This window comes from Suricata suricatta, chromosome 7 (genome assembly GCF_006229205.1).
Source record: "Suricata suricatta isolate VVHF042 chromosome 7, meerkat_22Aug2017_6uvM2_HiC, whole genome shotgun sequence".
Taxonomy (NCBI): Eukaryota; Metazoa; Chordata; class Mammalia; order Carnivora; family Herpestidae; genus Suricata; species Suricata suricatta.
Window position 1 is genome coordinate 52,459,047 of NC_043706.1, and position 19,715 is coordinate 52,478,761.

Consider the following 19,715-nt stretch of genomic DNA (forward strand, 5'->3'; position numbering starts at 1 on the left):
GCGAGTTCAGTAGGGAGGACAACTCCTTGTCTGTAGCAGGAAATGACCAGGAGATGAGGGATTTGTAGGTCTGATTAGGCCCCTTCAGCACACATATAATGGGATAAACCATTAAAGTCACTTTGAAGCTCTTTTTGTTGTGCCTGCCTTGTATTTTAGAGAGACCCATATTCAGGAAATGCCTTTCTGCCTGGTGAGAGTTCCAGTGAGGATGAAGAGCCTTTAGCAGAATTGTCAAAGGAGGAATTGTGCACGAAAATAAAAAGCCTGAAACAAAAACTAACAAACACCCGGAAAGAAAACAGCCGACTTCGACAGTCTTTGGTCATGCTTCAAGGTAAACTTTGAGAAAATTGACATTTTTAGATGAAAGGGAAAATACATGATGAGTGAAAATTATTGCAAATCAGCTGTCAAGAATGAAAAAGAAAATCACTACCTTAGAGAAAAAATCAAGCATCACATTTTTCAAAAATCTGTGATTTTCTAAGTACTCTATTGAAGCCTTTAGTTTATAGCTTAGAAAATTTTAGATTATTCCTACAAAATACCAAATGTTGTATTCATTTAATAGCATTCAATGGCTACTTATTGAACATTTAATAGAGGCTACTCACTGTGGTAGGCCCCAGAAAGAAAAGATTACTGAGACAGAACAAATATGTTAAGGTATTCATAATGTATTGATCTCATTTGCCTCTGCTAGGGAAAGCACTAGAAAATAAGGCCTGTTATGATCCATTATGTAATTACTAGAATTAAAGATCCCATATATTGAATTGTAGTTTTGGAGTTGGGAAAAGTAGTTTGAGAAAATAATCACATTCCATTGAAGAGAAAGATCTGTCTTTACAAATTAAAAACCACTTGGTCTAATGCCTTCTGTATGATCCTATATTGTATTTAAGTATTTATTTTTCAAAAATTATGTTTTCCATTTGCATTTAAGCACCATGCCCTATTTTGTGCTGCTGAATATTTAGCAATCATGTTCTATGCTGGGCAGCATCTTGTTGCAAAACAGTAAATACACAGAACATTTTGAAAATAAATCTCTCTGGCTTCTGTATACAAAATGAATGTAAATAACACAAGAAAGAAAGTGAGGAAGGACCATTCTCTAATAGTACTGCAGTCATCCAGACTAACATGATGGCAGCCTAGCCAGGGTTGATAGCATGGAGGTAAAGAGGATAGTTCCACATATTTTTGGAGGTAGTAATGATCAGAGACAGATAGAACACGGTGATGAGCTAGATTGACAGAGTAATGGCTCACATGCTTTCCTAAGTACCTTTATGAAATTGAGGACTCCATAGATTTATGTAGACACAGCTATAGCTTAAATATGTTTATTGCATCGCCAAGCCATTATCTCTTTATTTTTTCAACTTTAAATATTGAATATTTGTAACCAATGGTTCTCTTTGGTGAGGTTTTTGTGAATTTTGAAGAATAAATAATTCTCATATTTATTTAATCTGTTCCAGAACACAGAGTATGATGAAAAGCTAGTTTATAAAGATAGCATAAATTGCTGGTTCGAAGTATTGATTTTTGAGTTACAGACCTTAGTTTGAATCCCAGCTCTGCTTATTAGCTATACAACTTTGGCCATGTCACTTTTCTGGGTCCCAGCCCCAGCTTCAATCTTCTCATCTACAAAATGGGGACAAGGGCAATCTATCATGTCCTTACTGCTATGAAGATTAAAAGAGATCATTGGAAGAAATGCTTTCCCCAGAGCACATGATAGGTGGTTCATAATGTCATTTATCATTGTCTCTGTTTTTATCAACACCAGAACTTGACACATGAAAGCCACATTAGACCAATCTTTGTTATACATGTAGATGAGAAAATTCTAAATGAAAGAGTAGCAAATGAGTGTCAATCGTATATGAAAATAATTACTATGACCACTTTCTCTCTCCAACACTTCCAAATGCCATTTCATTTTCTTCTTTCTCTGCCAACTTCTCCCATATCCTCACTTTCAGGAGATGACTTTGCTTCTGACTTCGTTGAGAATTTGGAAGATATGAAAGAGACTGTCATCTCCCTTCACACATGCTTTATTTATTTATTTACTTATTTATTTATTTTATATTTTAAGTAAGCATCTCTGCCCAAGTTGGAACTTGTACACATGATCTCAAGCTCAAGAGTTGCATGCTCTACCAACTGAGCCAGCCAGGTGCCCTATCCCTGCACCCATGCTTTATGCTTCACTCTCTCCTGTCGCTCATGATGATCTATCTGCTTGTCTAGCCAAATGCAGTATCTATGCCTCAGATACTATCTTCTTTTATCTATCTAAGGACAGAGCTCCAGAGGTTCTCCCCGCTCTCTGCTACAAGATAAGGTTTTCTTTCTCTAATGAATCTTTCCCATTAACATCAGACATACTATTATTTCTCCCCTTTAAAACAAAACAAAACAAAACAAAACCCTACAGGCCTTTTGCTTCTCCACCTTCCACCAGATTTCTCTCCTTCCCTTTAGAGGAAGAAGTCCCTAAATGACTCGACACTACACACTGTGTTGAGTCTTTCCCCTTCTAGTCTTTCTGGGTCCACTTCACTAGTTCCTTATCATTCTATTGTAACCTCTTGTCTCTTCATCAGTAATAACCTACATATATAAGTTTGCTAGTAACAAAGTACCACAAATTGGATAGCTTAAACAAAAAAAATGTGTTGTCTCCCACTTCTGGAGGCTAGATTCCAAAGTCTAGGTGTCAACAGGGCCACACTCCCACTCCTAATGAAGGTGCCAGGTAAGTTCTTTCTCACAGTTTTTGGTTGTCCCTTGGGTTGATGACACATAATGCCAGTTTTCACGTGGTGTTCTCCCTATATGCTTCTCTCTCACCATGTTCAAAGTTCCCCTTTCTTATGAGGACACCAATCATACTAGATGAGAACCTACCCTAATGACCTAATTTAACTTGATTACATCTGTAAGGACCCTACTTCCAAAGAAGTTCACATTCTGAGGTACTGGGACTTAGGACTCCAAAGTTTCTTTTTTGAGGGGACACAGGTCAACCCATAGCATTACATATTGCTAACCTCAAAAGCCATTTATCAATGATCATCTAATTGCCTTGTAAGAGCAGACTGCCAATTGGTTATTTATCTTTTGTTCAGTAATGTTCTTTAAAACTCTTTGATCTAATAATCAGGGCTCTTTTCAACTTATAAAGCCTACTAAGTAAGAAAAACAACAGAATATATATGCCACTTCAGACATTCAGAATGGCAAATGTATATGTGTCATATGTGTATATGTTAAGCATCTGAAACGTATCTTTTGGACCACAACTGACCAACACTATATGATATAAAAAGAAGGGGTACCTAGGTGTCTCAGTTGGTTAAGCACCTGACTCTTGATTTTGTCTCAGGTCATGATCTCACGGTTTGTGGGACAGAGTGCTGTGTTGGGTGCTGCATTGACAGAGCTGAGCCCACTTGGGATTCTCTTATGCCACTTTCTTTCTCAAAATAAATAAATAAACATTTTTATAAAGAAGATATAAAAGGGAAAAAGGTGATATATCTATTGTATAGAAGTTATCCATCTATTTTGTCATTAATTTTAGAAAATGAATGTGTACCATAAAAAGAAAAGCATTGACTGAAAATTCAAGTCTCAAAACTAATGAGATTACAGTAAAGAATAAAAAATTAGTTTAGTTTTGCCCAAATTTCTTTAAGTATGACATAAAGCTTAAGTGAAATATGTGTGGCTCCCTTCTTTCTTGAAATCCTACTAAAAATAAACTTAAAATGCATAAAAGGATGTAACAAGAAAACCTGAAAGGAGACTACAGCAGATAAAATATGCCAATAAAATTTTAGAAGATGAAAAGGAGATGGATGAGTAGTGACTGACTAACTCTGTAGAAATCTGAAAACTCAGTGTCTGTGATGGGGGTGAGGAGGGAATAGAGGTAGAGAAATTAAAAAGAAATAAGTCAAATCACACCACAGAACTATAAATGGTTTAGGGATTGTCCCTGTGAAAGGGATTGTGAAAGTACTGGTAGTGTGAAAAGACCTACATGAAGGGGTCATTGAAAGGAGGAGTCATTGAAAGACCTACACAAAGACCCTTTGGGTCCACAAAGTCATAGAGTAGTTGCTGTCTGCAGCTACCAGTCTTCACCACAGCAAAAGATAAAGGTTTTCTCTCAGGAGTGGTTGAACCAGAGCTATGAACTCAGGGACATTGGGCACACCTGAGGGAAGGTGATTATTTGAGGAAATCTTCTAACATGGAACACAGATCAAAACAAACAAAGAGAAAAATAAGGTCAAAGGAAATAGACAATTCACGGAGCAGAAGAAATCTACATGATATAAGAATAGAGTAATTTAAGAAATGAATATCCAAAGAACAAGGGAAGAAATCTAGAAATTAAATAAAATGTCTGGAATTAAAATTAAGAGACTCTTGTAGATATTACAGTAAGAAGACCAAGAAAATGAAAATAGAAAGATTAGGAACAATAAAGACTTAGTCCTGGAAGTTGAATGTTCAAAGACAAGAAGTTCTTTTTTTTAATTTTTTAAAATATTTTATTCATTTTTGAGAGAGGGAGACAGAGCAAGAGCAGGGTAGGGGCAGAGAAAGAGAGAGAGACAGAATCTGAAACAGGCTACAGGCTCTGAGCTGTCAGCACAGAGCCCAACACGGGGCTCCAACCAACAAACCATGAGATCATAACCTGAGCTCAATTTGGAGGCTTAACTAACTGACTCACAAGGTGCCCCTTAATGTTTTTAATGTTTATTTTTGAGGGGGAGGTAAAGCAGGGGAGGGGCAGAGAGAGACAGGGAGACAAAGAATCTGAAGTAGACTCCATGCTCCACAATGTCAGCACAGATCTGGATGTGGGACTTGAACTCATGAACTGTGAGATCATGACCTGAGCCAAAGTCAGTCGCATAACCGACTGAGCCACGCAGATGCCCCCAAAGACAAGAAGTTCTAAAAGATGGATGAGGGGTGCCTAGGTGGCTCCATTGGTTGAGTGTCCGGCTTCAGCTCAGGTCATGATCTCATGGTTCATGGGTTTAACCCTGTGTCAGGCTCTATGCTGACAACTAGCTCAGAGTCTGAAGCCTGTCTTCAGATTCTGTGTCCTCCTCTCTCTCTGACCCTCCCCTGCTCATGCTGCCTCTCTCTTGCTCAAGAATAAATTTTAAAAAATTAAAAATTTATAAAAGATAGATGAAAGAAGAGGGAGAAGCTAACAGAAGGACACAAATTTTTAAATTAAAAGATGACTTGACCAAGACATAACATTGTGAACTTTCAGAACACCAAAAGTAAAGGGAAGACCCAAAAGCTTTCAGACAGAATAAACATGTCCTAGGCCAAGGATTGGAAATCAGAATACCATTGGCCTTTTCACCAACAACACTGGAAACTCCAGGATAATTATGCAATGCCTTCCAAATTCTGAAAGGAAATTATGTAAATCTAGACTTTTATACCCAGTGAAATTATCAACCAAGTGTGAGGGTAGAATAATACTTCCACACTCAAAAAATCTCACTAATGTGCTTCCTATTATTTCTTTTTCAAAGGCTAATGGAGGATACACTTGTTCCAAATGAGAGCATAAATCTTGAAAAATAAAAAGATAATATCCAGAAAACAGGTGGTTCAATTCAGGAAAGAGACAAGGAGGGGCCATAGAATGATAGGGAAGGAAAGCTCCAGGGTGACAAGTAAACAGTGGACTAGACAGAGCTAGTCCAGATTGTAAAGTGATATGGAGGGCTCCAGGGGAGAGAACTCCCAGAAAAATATGAAATTGATAGATGATATGATGTATCCAGATATAATGAAAGGAGATTTTACACCTCAGATAGGAAGTTCAGAGATGTTTAAGTGAGATAAATAGTGTAAAATAATAATAATTAATAATAATAATAACATAACTATTAACTCTAAGGAAAATGTTTTAAAGAATAGAAATTGTGAATAATATTTATATCACTATAATAATGTAAGCACAATATTTATTGAACTAACAATTGCATTACCACTATTCTGGGATGATAAGAGTGTGTATATATGTTTGCATGTGAGTAGCAGGTGTGTGTGTGTGTGTGTTTCTGTGTGGCTGGGGGAGGATTTGAAAGAGAGCGATATTGTCATATTACATAGCTTAAACCCAGTAAGTAGGGGTGCCTGGCTAGTTAAATCATAGATCAAGTGACTCTTGATCTCGGGGTCATGAGTTCAAGCTTCACACTGCATGTAGGACTTACTGAAAAAAAAAATCAGTAAATAAATAGTTGTATATGCATTATTTAAGATTATGAAGGTAAGTACCAGAAGCAGCAGGTAAATGGATTGGAATTGGTGGTCTCTAAGAGTAGTAATCAAGAGTGGTGAGTGACTACTGCTATTCATCATAAAACTTATTTTATTTCAAAACTGATCAATAACTAGTACATAACAGGTGCTAAAATCTAGCAGCTATCATTTTCTTTTAAAGTCAGTAATTTCCATGTAGGTCAGAAATTGCCAGTTGCATTCTTGGAAGAAAAAGTATCTAGTCACATTAATTACAAACAACTATAAAATATCTAACACCCCTAACAAGAAATGTATGTGATCAATGAAGAAAAATAAAAAGCTCACTGGAGGGGCTCCTAGGTGGCTCAGTCAGGTGAACTTCCAACTCCTGATTTTGGCTCAGGTCATGGGATTGGGCCCTGCGTCCGGGCTCTGCATTGGACGTGGAGGCTGCTAAAGACTTTCTCTCTCTCTCTCTCTCTCTCTCTCTCTGCGCCTCTCCCCAGCTTGTGCTCTCTCTCTAAACTAAAAACAAAAACTAAAACGAACAAAACAAACAACCCAAAACCTCACTGGAGAAATAAACAAACCTAAATTAATGGAGAGGCTTGTCACATTCATTGATGAGAGGAGAAGATGCCAGTTCATCCCTATACTTTAAGTGGAATTCCAATAAAAATACTAATGATTTTTTGTTTTGTTTTGTTTTGTTTTTGGAAAATTGACAATGATCATTATAAAGTTAACCTGAAAAAATAAAAAGGTAAAATCAATTAAGAACATTCAGAAAAAGAATATGAATATATAACCTATCAACATTAAATCATATAAAATGACTGGCTAGTGCAAGACCAGCAGATCAATGGAACAGAATACACAGTCCCCAAACAGAACCTTATGTGATCAAGAAACTATCCCCCAGAGGCCTATGGCATAAAGGTAAAGAGTATAGATTTAGGGGGGCCAAACCACCTGGGTTCAAACCCCAGCTCTGCCACTTATTAGCTGTGGAGCCATATGCAAGTTGTTTAACCACTCTGTGCCTCAGTTTCCTCATCTCAAAACTGGAAATAATAAAAGTACTTAGCTGGATTACAGGTGAAGTATTCAGAACAGAACATGGCCATGTAAGTATTTGTTATTCCAATGTTCACTATCAGAAGTCATCAGGGCCAGCTTCATGGATGTGGGACCTGTGCAGTCCCTGACAACCCTACTCTTGAAAGGCCCCACATACTGATTAAAAGCTCTGCTGTCACCATAAAACTTTTAAGAAGTTTTGAACAAGGAGGGCTGCATTTTCTTTTTTGCAATGGGCTTGGAAATTTATGTAGCAAGTCCTGCAAGTTAATCAGGAAAAGGATAAATTATTCAACAAATGTCGCTGGGAACCTGATATTCCAGTGTGTGATGGGGGGAGAGGTGGGCAGTTTCAAGTTAGGCTCCCATTTCACACCATGTGGCATGCTAAAATCATAGCTATACAGTTTAAATAAAAATCCCATGTTCTGAATTTTGAGTGGGAAGTACTGGCTTAAACACATGGTGAAATTTATCTTTAAAAATGAATAATATGTGTTTTCTAATACTGTTTGTTCACTGAACAGGCCTAGAAACAAGAACTCAAGAGCAAAGAGCACTTGTAGCACCTGGATCTAGTCTTAAAATAACATTTCCCACTAAAAGGAGCTAGGGTTCCTTGAAAAAATGGATGATTGCAGAACTTGCACAGGAAATGTACAAGATGAGTCTTGTTGGGAGCTTAGAACAGGAAACATAGATGAAACTCTTGTCACACCAGTGAGCAAGGCAGTTAGTGAAGACTGTGGACATGCCAACCAGAAGAGGTTCCCAATGGCCAAAGATGGGAGAATTTGAGTATCAATCATAATGATAACTGTAACAGGTTATCATGTATATTTAAATGCATGAGTTCATAATGGTATTCAAAAAAGAAAAAACGTAATGATCATTTGGAAACTGGCAAATACAGATTAAAAAAAAACCATTATTTGTCATTATTGTATGAAATGAACCTAACAGTAACCAAATAGTTGATAGGAGGAAGTTTCCCTTTGTACAAGAATTCTAGCCAATAATTGAAGAATAATTAGAATATCACCATTTTGCAACTCCTTATGATGTAATGAATATAAGTAGTGATCATCAGTGAAAGCTAATATCCCAAAAAACATTAACAATGCATTCTATCACTACCTGATAGAATTTAAAACACTACCTAAAGCTTATCGAGACTTTAGATCTAATTACCAACTTAGAGCAAATACAGAGAACAGAATAATGTGTTAAACACTGCTTTGTAGGTACAATCAGCAAAATTCCACTGCGGAAAACACTATTAAACAAGCAACCCAGTTTCTTCAATTAATAAATTCCAGGGACTCCTGGGTGGCTCAGTCAAGTAAACGTCCAACTTCAGCTCAGTTCATGATCTCACAGTCTGAGTTTCAGCCCCCTGTCAAGCTCTGTGCTCAGAGCCTGGAGCCTGCTTTAGATTCTGTGTATGTCTCTCTCTCTGCCCTTCACCCACTCGCGCTCTTTAAGCATTTAAATAAATAAACGTGTGCTCTTTAAACATTTAAATAAATGTTTAAAAATAATAAATAAATAGATAAATAAATAAATTCCAAAGAAAAACTAGGACAGAGAGGGGGAAAAAAACTATAGTTTATAAAAGGACAGCAACTAAGCATAATATGTGTACCTTATTTGGATCGTGATTCATATAAAGGAAAAACAACAGTGATGAGAAAATAAGAGAAATTTGGACATTTACAAGGTTTTTCTATGATATTAAAGAACTATTGTTTGTCACAATGATGTTATGCTTATTTTTTATATTTATATTTTATGTAAATATGCATATATAAGTATATATGCTTATATATTTCTATTTTATGTAATATCTTAAACACATATGTTTTCTTTCCTGTAGAGATACATATGGAAATATTTAGAGATAATTGAGATGCTGCCTGTGATTTGTTTGAAGTATTCTTAGGGATGGGGAGAAAGTGAATGGGGGTTTAAAGAGAACAAGACTGGCTGTGATTTGAAACTGGAGGATGGATATGGGAGTTTACAATTTCTGTTTATATTTAAAACTATCCATCAGAAGTTAAAAAATTACATCCCAGTGGGAAAAATCTCATTTGTAAAAAGGTATTTAAACCATACAAAATATAAGAATATTTTACTGAACTGAATGGTGAATGACTTTCTAAGCATACCATAAATAATACACCGAAGAAAAAAACTGCTAAAAATGTGTGTATGCTTTCAAAATATCATGAAGTTAAAAGGTAAACACTCTAAGAAAAACGCCTGCAACTTATGACAAAGAAAAGGTTAAAATGCTTAACACGTAAGGGAGTAAATAACAATAACTAACACACCGTGCTTATAACACATTAGGCACGCTTATAAGCACTTTGCAAAAACTATCTAAATTATTAAAAATAGAAAAGTACTAGAGGTGCCTGTCTGGCTCAGGTGTAGAATATGCAACATTTGATCTCAGGGTTGTAAATCTGAGCCCCACATCAGGCATAGAGATTACATTAAAAAAAGTACTGGGACACCTGGGTGGCTCAGTTGGTTAAGGTGTTGACTTTGGCTCAGGTCATGTCTTGTGGTTCATGAGTTTAAGCTTCACCTCAGGCTCTGTGCTGACAGCTCAGAGCCTAGAAACTGGTTCAAATTCTGTGTCTTACTCTATCTGCCCCTCCTGCACTTGTGCTGTCTCTCTCTCTCTCAAAAAATAAACATTAGAAAAAAAATTTTAAGTACTAATATTCCATGGTCTAACAGATAACTCAGAAAAGGTCAAATAACCAATAAATAGTATATATTTAACTTTACAATAATAAAATAATTGCAATTTAAATTTTATTAACATTTCTACCTATCCAAATAGTGAAGATTATTGTTAGTGATTCACACCTGTTGGTGGTGGTGGAGTGAAACGCTGACTTCTTACATTGTTAGTGGGTGTGTAAGTTGGAAAACTCTTTCTGGAGAGCAATTCAGCAGTATTAGTTGAGGTTGGACAACATTTATACCTTTGACCCTATTATTATGCATTAAGGAATTTGTAGCATTGTTGAAATCAGAGATATATATATGAAGACATGTGCTACAGAGGACATAAGAGTTTTGTTTGTAATAAAGAAAAATTGGAAATTTGAAAAATGAGAGTGTTTATGTTATAAAACATCAATACCTCATAATATTAGGGAACCATTAAAATCATGTTTTCAAGTGGAAAATAACCCCATCAACAGGTAAATGAAAACTTTGTGGAGTATGCATATATTAAAATATTAGCAATGAAAAGAGATGAGTAACTGATACAACAACCTGAATGAATCTCAAATCATCATGCAGAGAAAAAAAAAAGACCAAAAGCCTGAGAATATACCATTTGAAATCACTTACATGTAATTCTAGAACAGGTAAAATTTATCTCTGACCAAAGAAGTTAAAGACTTGGACTCTAAGATGAGTCCAAGGATTTACCTGAAAGGGACAAGAGGCAAGTTTCTGGAAGGACAGAGATGTCCTGTGTCTTGTTGGGTGTCCGTACCTGGGTGTATCACTCCGTCAAACTAATCCCCTTTTACCTACTTAATTTCTGCTCACACTTTGTATAAGATTTTGCTTTTGTGTCTATGTAAATTAGACCTCAAAAGCTCATCTTTTCCAAGATTTAATGAAATAGGCAAATATTAAACTTACAGTCTTAATTGGAAAAAAGAACCATATATAGAAATACATGAATATGGGTAGAAATACACAGAAATGACAAGAAGGATACATTCCAATGAATATGTCCAACTTTCATTATTAGGGAAATATCAGTAAATGTTCTTCAAACCTCACTTTATAGCAAATTCCCTTTTTCTCTTTACATCCTAGCTACCTTCTTGCAGTTTCTCAAATACAGAACTTACATTTACTTTGCCTCTGATGACTTCCTAATTTTCTCCAGCTATTTAATCCCTTTGGCTCTCAGATCAATCTTGACCTCCCCAGAGTAGCCCTCCGTATCCCTCCCCTCCTCAGGCTGGGTCAAACGTATTATGCTTCTCTTTTGTGACACTTAACAATTGTAATTTTTCATTTCTTTGCATGTCCCTCAAGTTAGCCAAATTGTAAAGTTAAGTGCACTGTCTTCTGGACTGCCACATTTGCCTAAGACTTCTGATGCCAACTACAAGCTCAGACATTTTCCTAAAGCACCCTCAGGTCCAATAATTTGCTAGAGAAACTCACAACTCACTGAAACCTATTATACTCATAGTTACATTTATTACAGGAAAAGAATACAAATGAGAGGCAGCCGAAGTCAGAAGACACACATAGAGTAGAGTCTGAGTGGTTTCCAAATGTGAGCTTCTGGTGCCTTCAGGATGCATTATCCTCCTAGCATTTGTTACAATATATATGGAGTATCAGTATTGAGAGTTTTTATTGAAGGTTCATTATGTAGGCATAATTAATTGAGTGGTTGATTGCTTATGTTGAATTCAGTCTCCAAATCTGTCTAGCTTTCTGGGTATGGTCCACTTCTACACTAAGACTATTGGGTGTGATTGTCCACACCCTGAGATACACTTTAACATAAATGTCAGGTGTGGATTGAGGGACTCACCTGAATAACAAAGACATGCCTCCTGTCACTCAGGAAATTCCAAGGGTTTAGAGGCTACTTTCGAGGAACTAGGTGGTTAGATGGAGGCCAGACCTCTTTAAGCAAGCCAAATTCTTACTCTACTCCATGGTTAGGTAAATAATGGCCCAACCCCTCTTCCCTTCACTTCAGTTCAAAAAGCCAGGATCACATTTGGTTTTGCGCCCAGTCTCAGCCTTTGCATTTAATATGGTGGTTGGTAAATGTTGACAATCTACATAACATATCCGTTTATAGCATGGAATTGGCTAAGTCTGAATTTGCATCTTGGCTCCTCTTTCCACTAACTGAGTTGACCCTGGATGGATTTTTTAACCTCTCTCACTGCCTAATTGTCCTCATCTGTAAACTGGGGATAATGATAATATCTATCTCAGAGAGTAATGAGGATTAAATGATTGAACATCAGTAAAGTTCTCAGAATAGTGCCTGGCACAGAGTAAAAGCTAGACAAATGTTTATTATTAAATGCCCAATAAACAATGCTTATTGAATTAGTGTCTGGCACATGAAAGATGCTTAGTAAATATTAATTGAAAGAATATAAAAGATTTTCTTTAGCAGGTTTTACTATTTTTCTAATAATATGGTACCAGATGTATTGATTTGTACGTATATCACTACGCTGCTTTTCAGCTTTCAAATCAAATATTAGTCTAAAGATTATAGCTTAATAATGTGCTTAAGAAAAGTCCAAAAACGTTTCAGAGTTATTTACTTCTCCAACATCCAGTACCCTCAACCGTGGGTGGGAGCTAAATTAGGGTTCAATGTGTTTTCCAACTCCAACACAATGTTGTTTGTCCTTAGGAAACAAACTAGATATAACAACAGAGAAGACCATTTTACATGGAGACATGAACCTTTCAATGTGTGGGTTTCCATTTAAAAAGGAATAAGGAGAACATTCAGCTGATTACCAAAATTCATCCTTAATATGTGAAAACATAGTTTTGAATAATGGCAATAGATTTTTATTTATTTGATGAAATTTGACTTCCTGGAAAACCACACACAAGGGTCACTGAAATGTTATTTTAATAAATTTAAATAGAAAGGGTCACTTAAATTGGCCTGATGTGAATATCAGGAAGGTGATTGATAATAGAATCAGTAATGTCTCCAAATAAGATATGAAACTTTCAAGTAATACTGTTAGTGATTAGAAGAAATGAATCAACGTCTTAATTCATTTTAGTTATTTTATAATTCATGTAGTTATTTTAGTTATGATATAATGAATATATGTTTAAATACAATAACCATTTTTATAAGTTTATTTATTTCTTTTTGAGAGAGAGAGGCAGAGAGAGAAGGGAGAGACAGAGAATCCTAAGCAGGCTCCACACTGGCAAGACAGGGTCCCATGTGGGCTTGCACCCACTAACTAGGAGGTCATGACCTGAGCCAAAATCAAGAATCAGATGCTTAACTACCTTAGGCACTGAAGCACCCCCAATAACCAAATGTTTTTAAATATTATTATTAAGCCATTGTTATATAAGAAAAAGTAAATATGTCTCAATCACTCTTCTTGCCATGCTTAGTTTCCAAAAGTAGAAAATGTTAACAATTTGTCCCACCTATTTCTATACCCACATTACAATGTGTATCTACCACAATAAAAAATAAGAATATATGTCCCTATTATTAGAAGTATTGATAACGTGTTACTTTCTCTTGCCATTTTAGTGTTACCACAGGCTGTCACCCAGTTTGAAGAACTGGTTGGTATGGCGGAGGCCCTACTGAAGGGTGGAGGAAGCATGTCTACATCTGCGTCCACTCTCTGGAGAGCAACAAACAACTCCTCACCAGATTCATTTGCCTCAACGTGCAGTAATTCTAATTCTAATTCCAGTTCACCAATTTCCTTGAAAGCTGAAGAAGAGCATCATACTGATGAGAAACAGGTCAGTTGGTATACTTGCCCTACCTTTTTCTGGAATACAGTAAATACAAAACTTAAAATAAGACTACAAGATGATGGAGGGCCTGGCTGGCTCAGTCCATGGAGCGTGCAACTCTTGATCTCGGGGTAGTGGGTTCAAGTCCCGTGTTGGGTGTAGAGATTACTCAAAAATTACATTTAGAAAAAAGACTACAAAATAATCATTGATTTTTCAGATAACTTTAGATAACTTTAGGTCATGATCATAACAATGTAATTACATAAAACAATTTTTTTACAATAAATCAAAACAATATTTGTTTCACGAATATCCAGTTTAGAAAACTGAAGTCAAATTGTGGTTAATGACAAAGTTGTTAAACTGGAAAACTCTTTTTTAAAGTTTATTTATTTATTTTGAAGGTGAAAGAGAAAGAGAGAGAAATGCAAGGGGGGGAGGGGCAGAGACAGAGACAGAGAATCCCAAGCAGGCTCATTCCAGGGCTTGAACTCACAAACCACAAGACCATGACCTGAGTCAAAGTCAGAGGCTTAACCAACTGAGCCACCCAGGTGCCCTAGAAAACTCCTAATACAGTAATAGGTAAAAACACATTAAGGATTACAAAATTACATCATTGAGAGAAGGTAAATTTCAGCCTCTGCATGCTGTATAAACATAATTCTTTCCCTACTTCCCCAATTTCTCTTCATCAAGAAACAGAAACTGAAAAGACAGAGTTTCATTAGAACGAGGTCTCAGCTTTGAAAATATGCCTTCCAGAACAATAATTAAATACTACCAATCTAACATTTAGAATATTTGAATATTGCTATATCAATTTCCTTTTGCTATATTAACAGATGACCACAAACTTTGTGATTTATAACAATGCAAAGGTATCATATCAGAGTCCTATAGGTCAGAAGTCTGCTAAAATCAAGGAGTCAGCAGGTGCATTCCTTTCTGGAAGCTCTATGGAAAAATCTGTTTCCTGCTCATTTAGGTTATTGTAGAATTCAGTTTCTTCTGGTTTTCAAACTGGGTTCCTCGTTTCCTTGCTGACTATACACTGGAGTCCATTCCTGCTTCTACAGGCAACCATATTCCTTGGTTTGTGGTCCATTCCACCACCTTCAAAGCCAACCATGGCAGGCAAAGCCCCTCTCACTCTTCTGCTCTGTCCTCCTTCTTATGTGTTTTTTTCTAAATGTTTATTTATTTTTGAGGGGGTGGGGGAGCATCAGAGAGAGAGGGAGCAAGAGAATCCCAAGCAGGCTCTGCACTGTCAGCACAGAATCTGACACATGCCTTGATCTCATGAACCTGAACCTGAACTTGAGCTCATGACCTAAGGCTAAATAAAGAGTTGGACCCTTAATCAACCGAAGCCACCCAAGTACCCCCTGCATCTCTTTTCTGATCCACTCTTCTGTCTCCCTTATCTGCATTTAAGGCCTCTGTGATAAAATTGGGCCCACCTGGATAATCCAGGATAATTTTCTCATCTTAAGATACTTAACTTTAATCACATCTACAAAGTTGTCTTTCCCTTATAAGGTAATATATTCACAGACTTCAGGGACGTGAATATGTTCAGTGGGCCATTATTCTGCCTACCACACTTAGGAGGAGGTATTGGGGATGGGACTCATCCTTAAACTACCAAATCCAGATGACATACAAGAATTTGTATGTACTCTGGGACAAACACCACCTAAGTATTGGGCATTATAGCAAAGATAATGTTGAACTTTAACCCCTGAAATGCAAAATATATATTAAAGGTAAATGCATCACCTTAAAAATGTTGATTTTGTTTTCTAGTATGTTTTAACTCAATCAGTAATATATTTCTGTAGATACTTACTTTCCTTTTCTTTGTGCAGTTTCAACTATTAATTTGTATTTTTTAGTTCAAGATTGAAAAATGGCAGATTGCCCGTTGTAACAAGAGCAAGCCTCAGAAGTTTATTAATGATTTAATGCAAGTACTTTACACGAATGAATACATGGCCACACACAGCCTGACGGGGGCAAAGTCCTCTACTTCGAGGGACAAAGCTGTAAAACCAGCTATGAATCAGAATGAAGTTCAAGAAATCATAGGTGACAATATAATTGTATTACATTGTTACACTAATTTGAAATTATTTTATCATTCAAAGTTAAGTCATTCTCTCATGGTCCTTTTGTTGTTTATTTTTCTATGAAAGAAAAACCTCAAGATAGCCTAAACTAAACCTCTTATTAAAAACAGTAAATTTTGTAGAAATAATTTGCATTGAGGTAGTTATTAAAATAAAAATAAATTTTATTTCACTGACATGTTTGAGTTCTTAAATTCATAGTTTTAGAAAAATGCATTTCAAAACCCTTTCAAACAAAATTCAAGTAGCAATTTATATCTTATTTTCTCTTTTTTATCTTGGTTATAGACCCCTTATCTTTAATTCTTGAAAAATAGAGGCTAATTTCCTACTTATGGTTTTTAAGTTAACGAATCTCCTCAAATACAATAATCAAGGTTATCAAATAATTTGTTTACAAATATCAAACAAATTTAGGAAATCATTGAATCATTTCTTAGCTGGAAAAGGATCAGTCAGAAGCTACTTGTTTCAACTGTTGCTGGGAATGGATAAAAAAAAATTCCTAACATTTTGGAGCAAGGAGATCTAGAGTTCAGAACAAGTAGCAAGGTTAAAGCTGAGTGGTACTATAGGAAGGCAAGTACATATGCTCTCAGTTTGTAACAGACCTTCTGTATCTCTTGCTTTGCTTTGAAATCCCTGCCTGTATATTCATCTATTTAACTATCTCGTGGGGGTTTGGGCTGCCTTTGCAAAGTAGAGACAAAAGTATAACGTGGAATGCTAGATGTTTTCTCTCAGTTCATACCTTAAGATGTAAAGGCCTCAAAAAGTATTTTTGCGTGTTTATTGTTCTTATTGTTTACAGGAGTCACAAAACAGTTATTTCCCAACACAGATGACGTTTCAATTAGGAGAATGATAGGGCAAAAGCTAAACAACTGTACCAAGAAGCCAAATTTAAGCAGAAATCTGAACTCTCAGGATATTAAATAGATCCTTTTGGTAAGTCCTCTCAATCTTCACAATCCTTTCAATGGGCCAAGCAGGTGTAATATACTTCTATCCCTGCAGTAGCATTCCGAGAACTCTCTTCTAGAGAATATTAGTGGCCAGTGAAATGCTGATAGGTATTCGTGGGGCGAAGGTGAGGTTGGGGAAGGGGGTTTCAGTTTGGGAAATGCTAAATTCAGATACAGATTTTCCTTTCCCAGAACCTCTCAGAGTATTTTATACTCTTTAATATGCCCGAGTGCATCAGAAATCTCTAAAAAGGCGATAGAGGATGCATGTCTTTCAAATGTGTTTTACTAAGTAACCTTTTTTTCCTTCCTTCCTTCCTTCCTTCCTTCCTTCTTCCTTCGTTCCTTCGTTCCTTCCTCCCTCCCTTCCTTCCTTCCTTTCTGTCTTTCTTTCTTTTCTCACAGAATGTATGTTAACTTGTGAGTGGAGGTAGAAAGGAGCCAGTGGAGGGACACTTGAGAATTTAGGAATTGTTTCTCTAGAACAGGGGAGACGCAGACCTTGGGGAGATCTCGGAGGTACATCAAAAACTCCATACAGTGGTTCATCGGGTACTAACTGGCTGGAAGTCCTGAGGGGTCCCTTCCACCATCCTTCCGCTACTCGCTATCTTTAAATGTTTAAAGCAGTTGGGGGTGCCTGAGTGGCTCAGTCCATTAAGCATCCAACTTTGGTTCAGGTCACCATCTCATGGGTTGTGAATTTGAGCAGGACTCTGTGCTGACAACTCAGAGCCTGGAGGCTGCTTCAGATTCTGGGTCTCCTCTCTCTGCCCCTCCCCCACTCATGATCTCTCTCTCTCTCTCTCTCTCTCTCTCTCTCTCTCTGTGTCTCAAAAATAAACATTAAAATTAATAATAATTTTTTAAATCTTTAAATCAGTTGTTATAGTTTGTATCTGTTTGGTAAGGATTTTTATCAAGATGTTCTACTTAACTAAGAAAAAGAATTGTTGCTAGTGAGTTTCGATAGAAATACACTTCAAGGTCAGGCCGTTGCCCTTAGGCAAAACTGTTCCGAGTGGAATTTTGTGTTTGTTTTAGCAACCCAGTGTCCCGGCGGGTTCCCTTGTGCTCAGCTTCCTCTTCATTATTTTGATGGAAACTATGTGGGGGAAAATGCATTATTGTGTTTTTAATATTTTTTGATGAACAAGTGTATGGCAAATAGATGAGGACAGGTTTTTCTTCCATTTTCTTGATTTCTATCTTTGACTTTACTTGCTCTCTGCCTAACTCGAGTCACCTTTGACACTATTTTATTTTGCCTTTATTTTCCGACTGTGTTTTAAATGGGATTGGGGCCCTGTGTGATGTAGTAATTCTCCCCCTCCCCCTCCCCCCCTTGCTGACTACCATTCCCACCGCCTTTGACGGTCCCTTACTATTTTGCAATGTAACAAATCCTGTTCTGATGAGAGTCAACAATAATTTCTCTTTCTTAGAAACAAAACAAAACAAAACAAACAAAAAAACCCTTATAACAACTGCAAGGCGGGAGTGGGGGAATCCTTCCCTAGGCTCATCTGTACTGGTAAACTGACTTGCATATTAAAAACAGATAGGATATTTGTGTCCTTTTTCTGATGAAAAATTTCAGTAGACTATGGATCTCACAGCTTCCCAGTTAGGAGATAATTGCTTAAATGAGCCCTTAGAACTGCTCGCTTTGACATGAGCTACCCAGTTATCCAGGTAGCTAAGTTCCCTTGCTAAATGCCAGAACTCCAAGGGTCTGTTATTATAGGGCTACCTTTTGGGGTGCACAATTACATTTCAGAGCTCTGCAGAGTATTTCAATATCCCAACTTCTGCGTTTTTAATGCCTCAGTCCACCAAGGGTAGGCACAAAACTCAACTCTGTCAGCAAAGTGTAAAAGAAATTAAAACAAAAGGGTTTTATATAAATTTTGCTTGTACTTGCAACCCAGTAGTAGTGTTATTAATCGCCTGACTATGGCATTGGTTAAAATAGAAAAAAGGAACAAATCTTTTGCTAAGACCACAGCATATTCATTCTAGTGACTTCCAGACCTGAGCCTCACTTTGTTGACAAGTTGCTTGGAATAGAAATGCATATATTTTGAAGGAGAAGGTGGAGATTAACCCTAGAATGGAAAAAAATTTTTTAATTGGCAGGTATCTTTCATTTGAAGTATAGCTAAATCCAAAATATTTCAAAAGGACTGAGAAAACATGCTGGGAATGACAGGGTCACATCAAACTTAATTTAGCCATACTTCAGGAATTAGTCCAATATAGCACCATCTAGTGGAATACTGCAATGTTTTTCTCTTCTCGGTCATTTAACAGAAAGGAGCCTAAAGATGACTGCACTTACGCAGGCACACCATACTCCCTCCTCACCCCACCCCAAAAAGTACTCTTTGGAAAAATAACTTCCTTTGCATCACTGTTAGCAAGGCAATATGCCCTGAAAAATCATGTAGACTTCTACAAATTTCTGTGCATCCACAAAGCCCAGCAACCCCCACCCATGGGCCCCACGGTAGATCATGTCCCCCACCCAGCCCTGAGCACGAGGTTGCCACTGGTGGCTTGGATTTGAAACAACAACCGCTTCCCAGCTAACATTTCTCTCAGAAATAAATGAGCACAAAATTCCACCATTCTTCCCTTTTTTATCTATTCTCTCTCACTCCTATGACTGCCC

The 19,715-nt window shown here is 36.9% G+C and overlaps 1 protein-coding gene across 5 annotated transcripts in view; it reads left to right on the forward strand.

The window, feature by feature from the left end:
• The window catches only part of BEND6 (BEN domain containing 6), a 67,671-nt gene that overhangs the window by 42,552 nt on the left and 5,404 nt on the right, over positions 1-19,715 (forward strand). For all 5 annotated transcript variants that reach the window (XM_029945275.1, XM_029945274.1, XM_029945278.1 and 2 more), the window contains 4 exons: positions 160-337; positions 13,727-13,947; positions 15,843-16,035; positions 16,888-17,024. In XM_029945275.1, coding sequence (XP_029801135.1) covers positions 160-337; positions 13,727-13,947; positions 15,843-16,035; positions 16,888-17,015 — 720 coding nt within the window. In that variant the 3' untranslated portion in view covers positions 17,016-17,024. The remainder of the gene's footprint in view (positions 1-159; positions 338-13,726; positions 13,948-15,842; positions 16,036-16,887; positions 17,025-19,715) is intronic.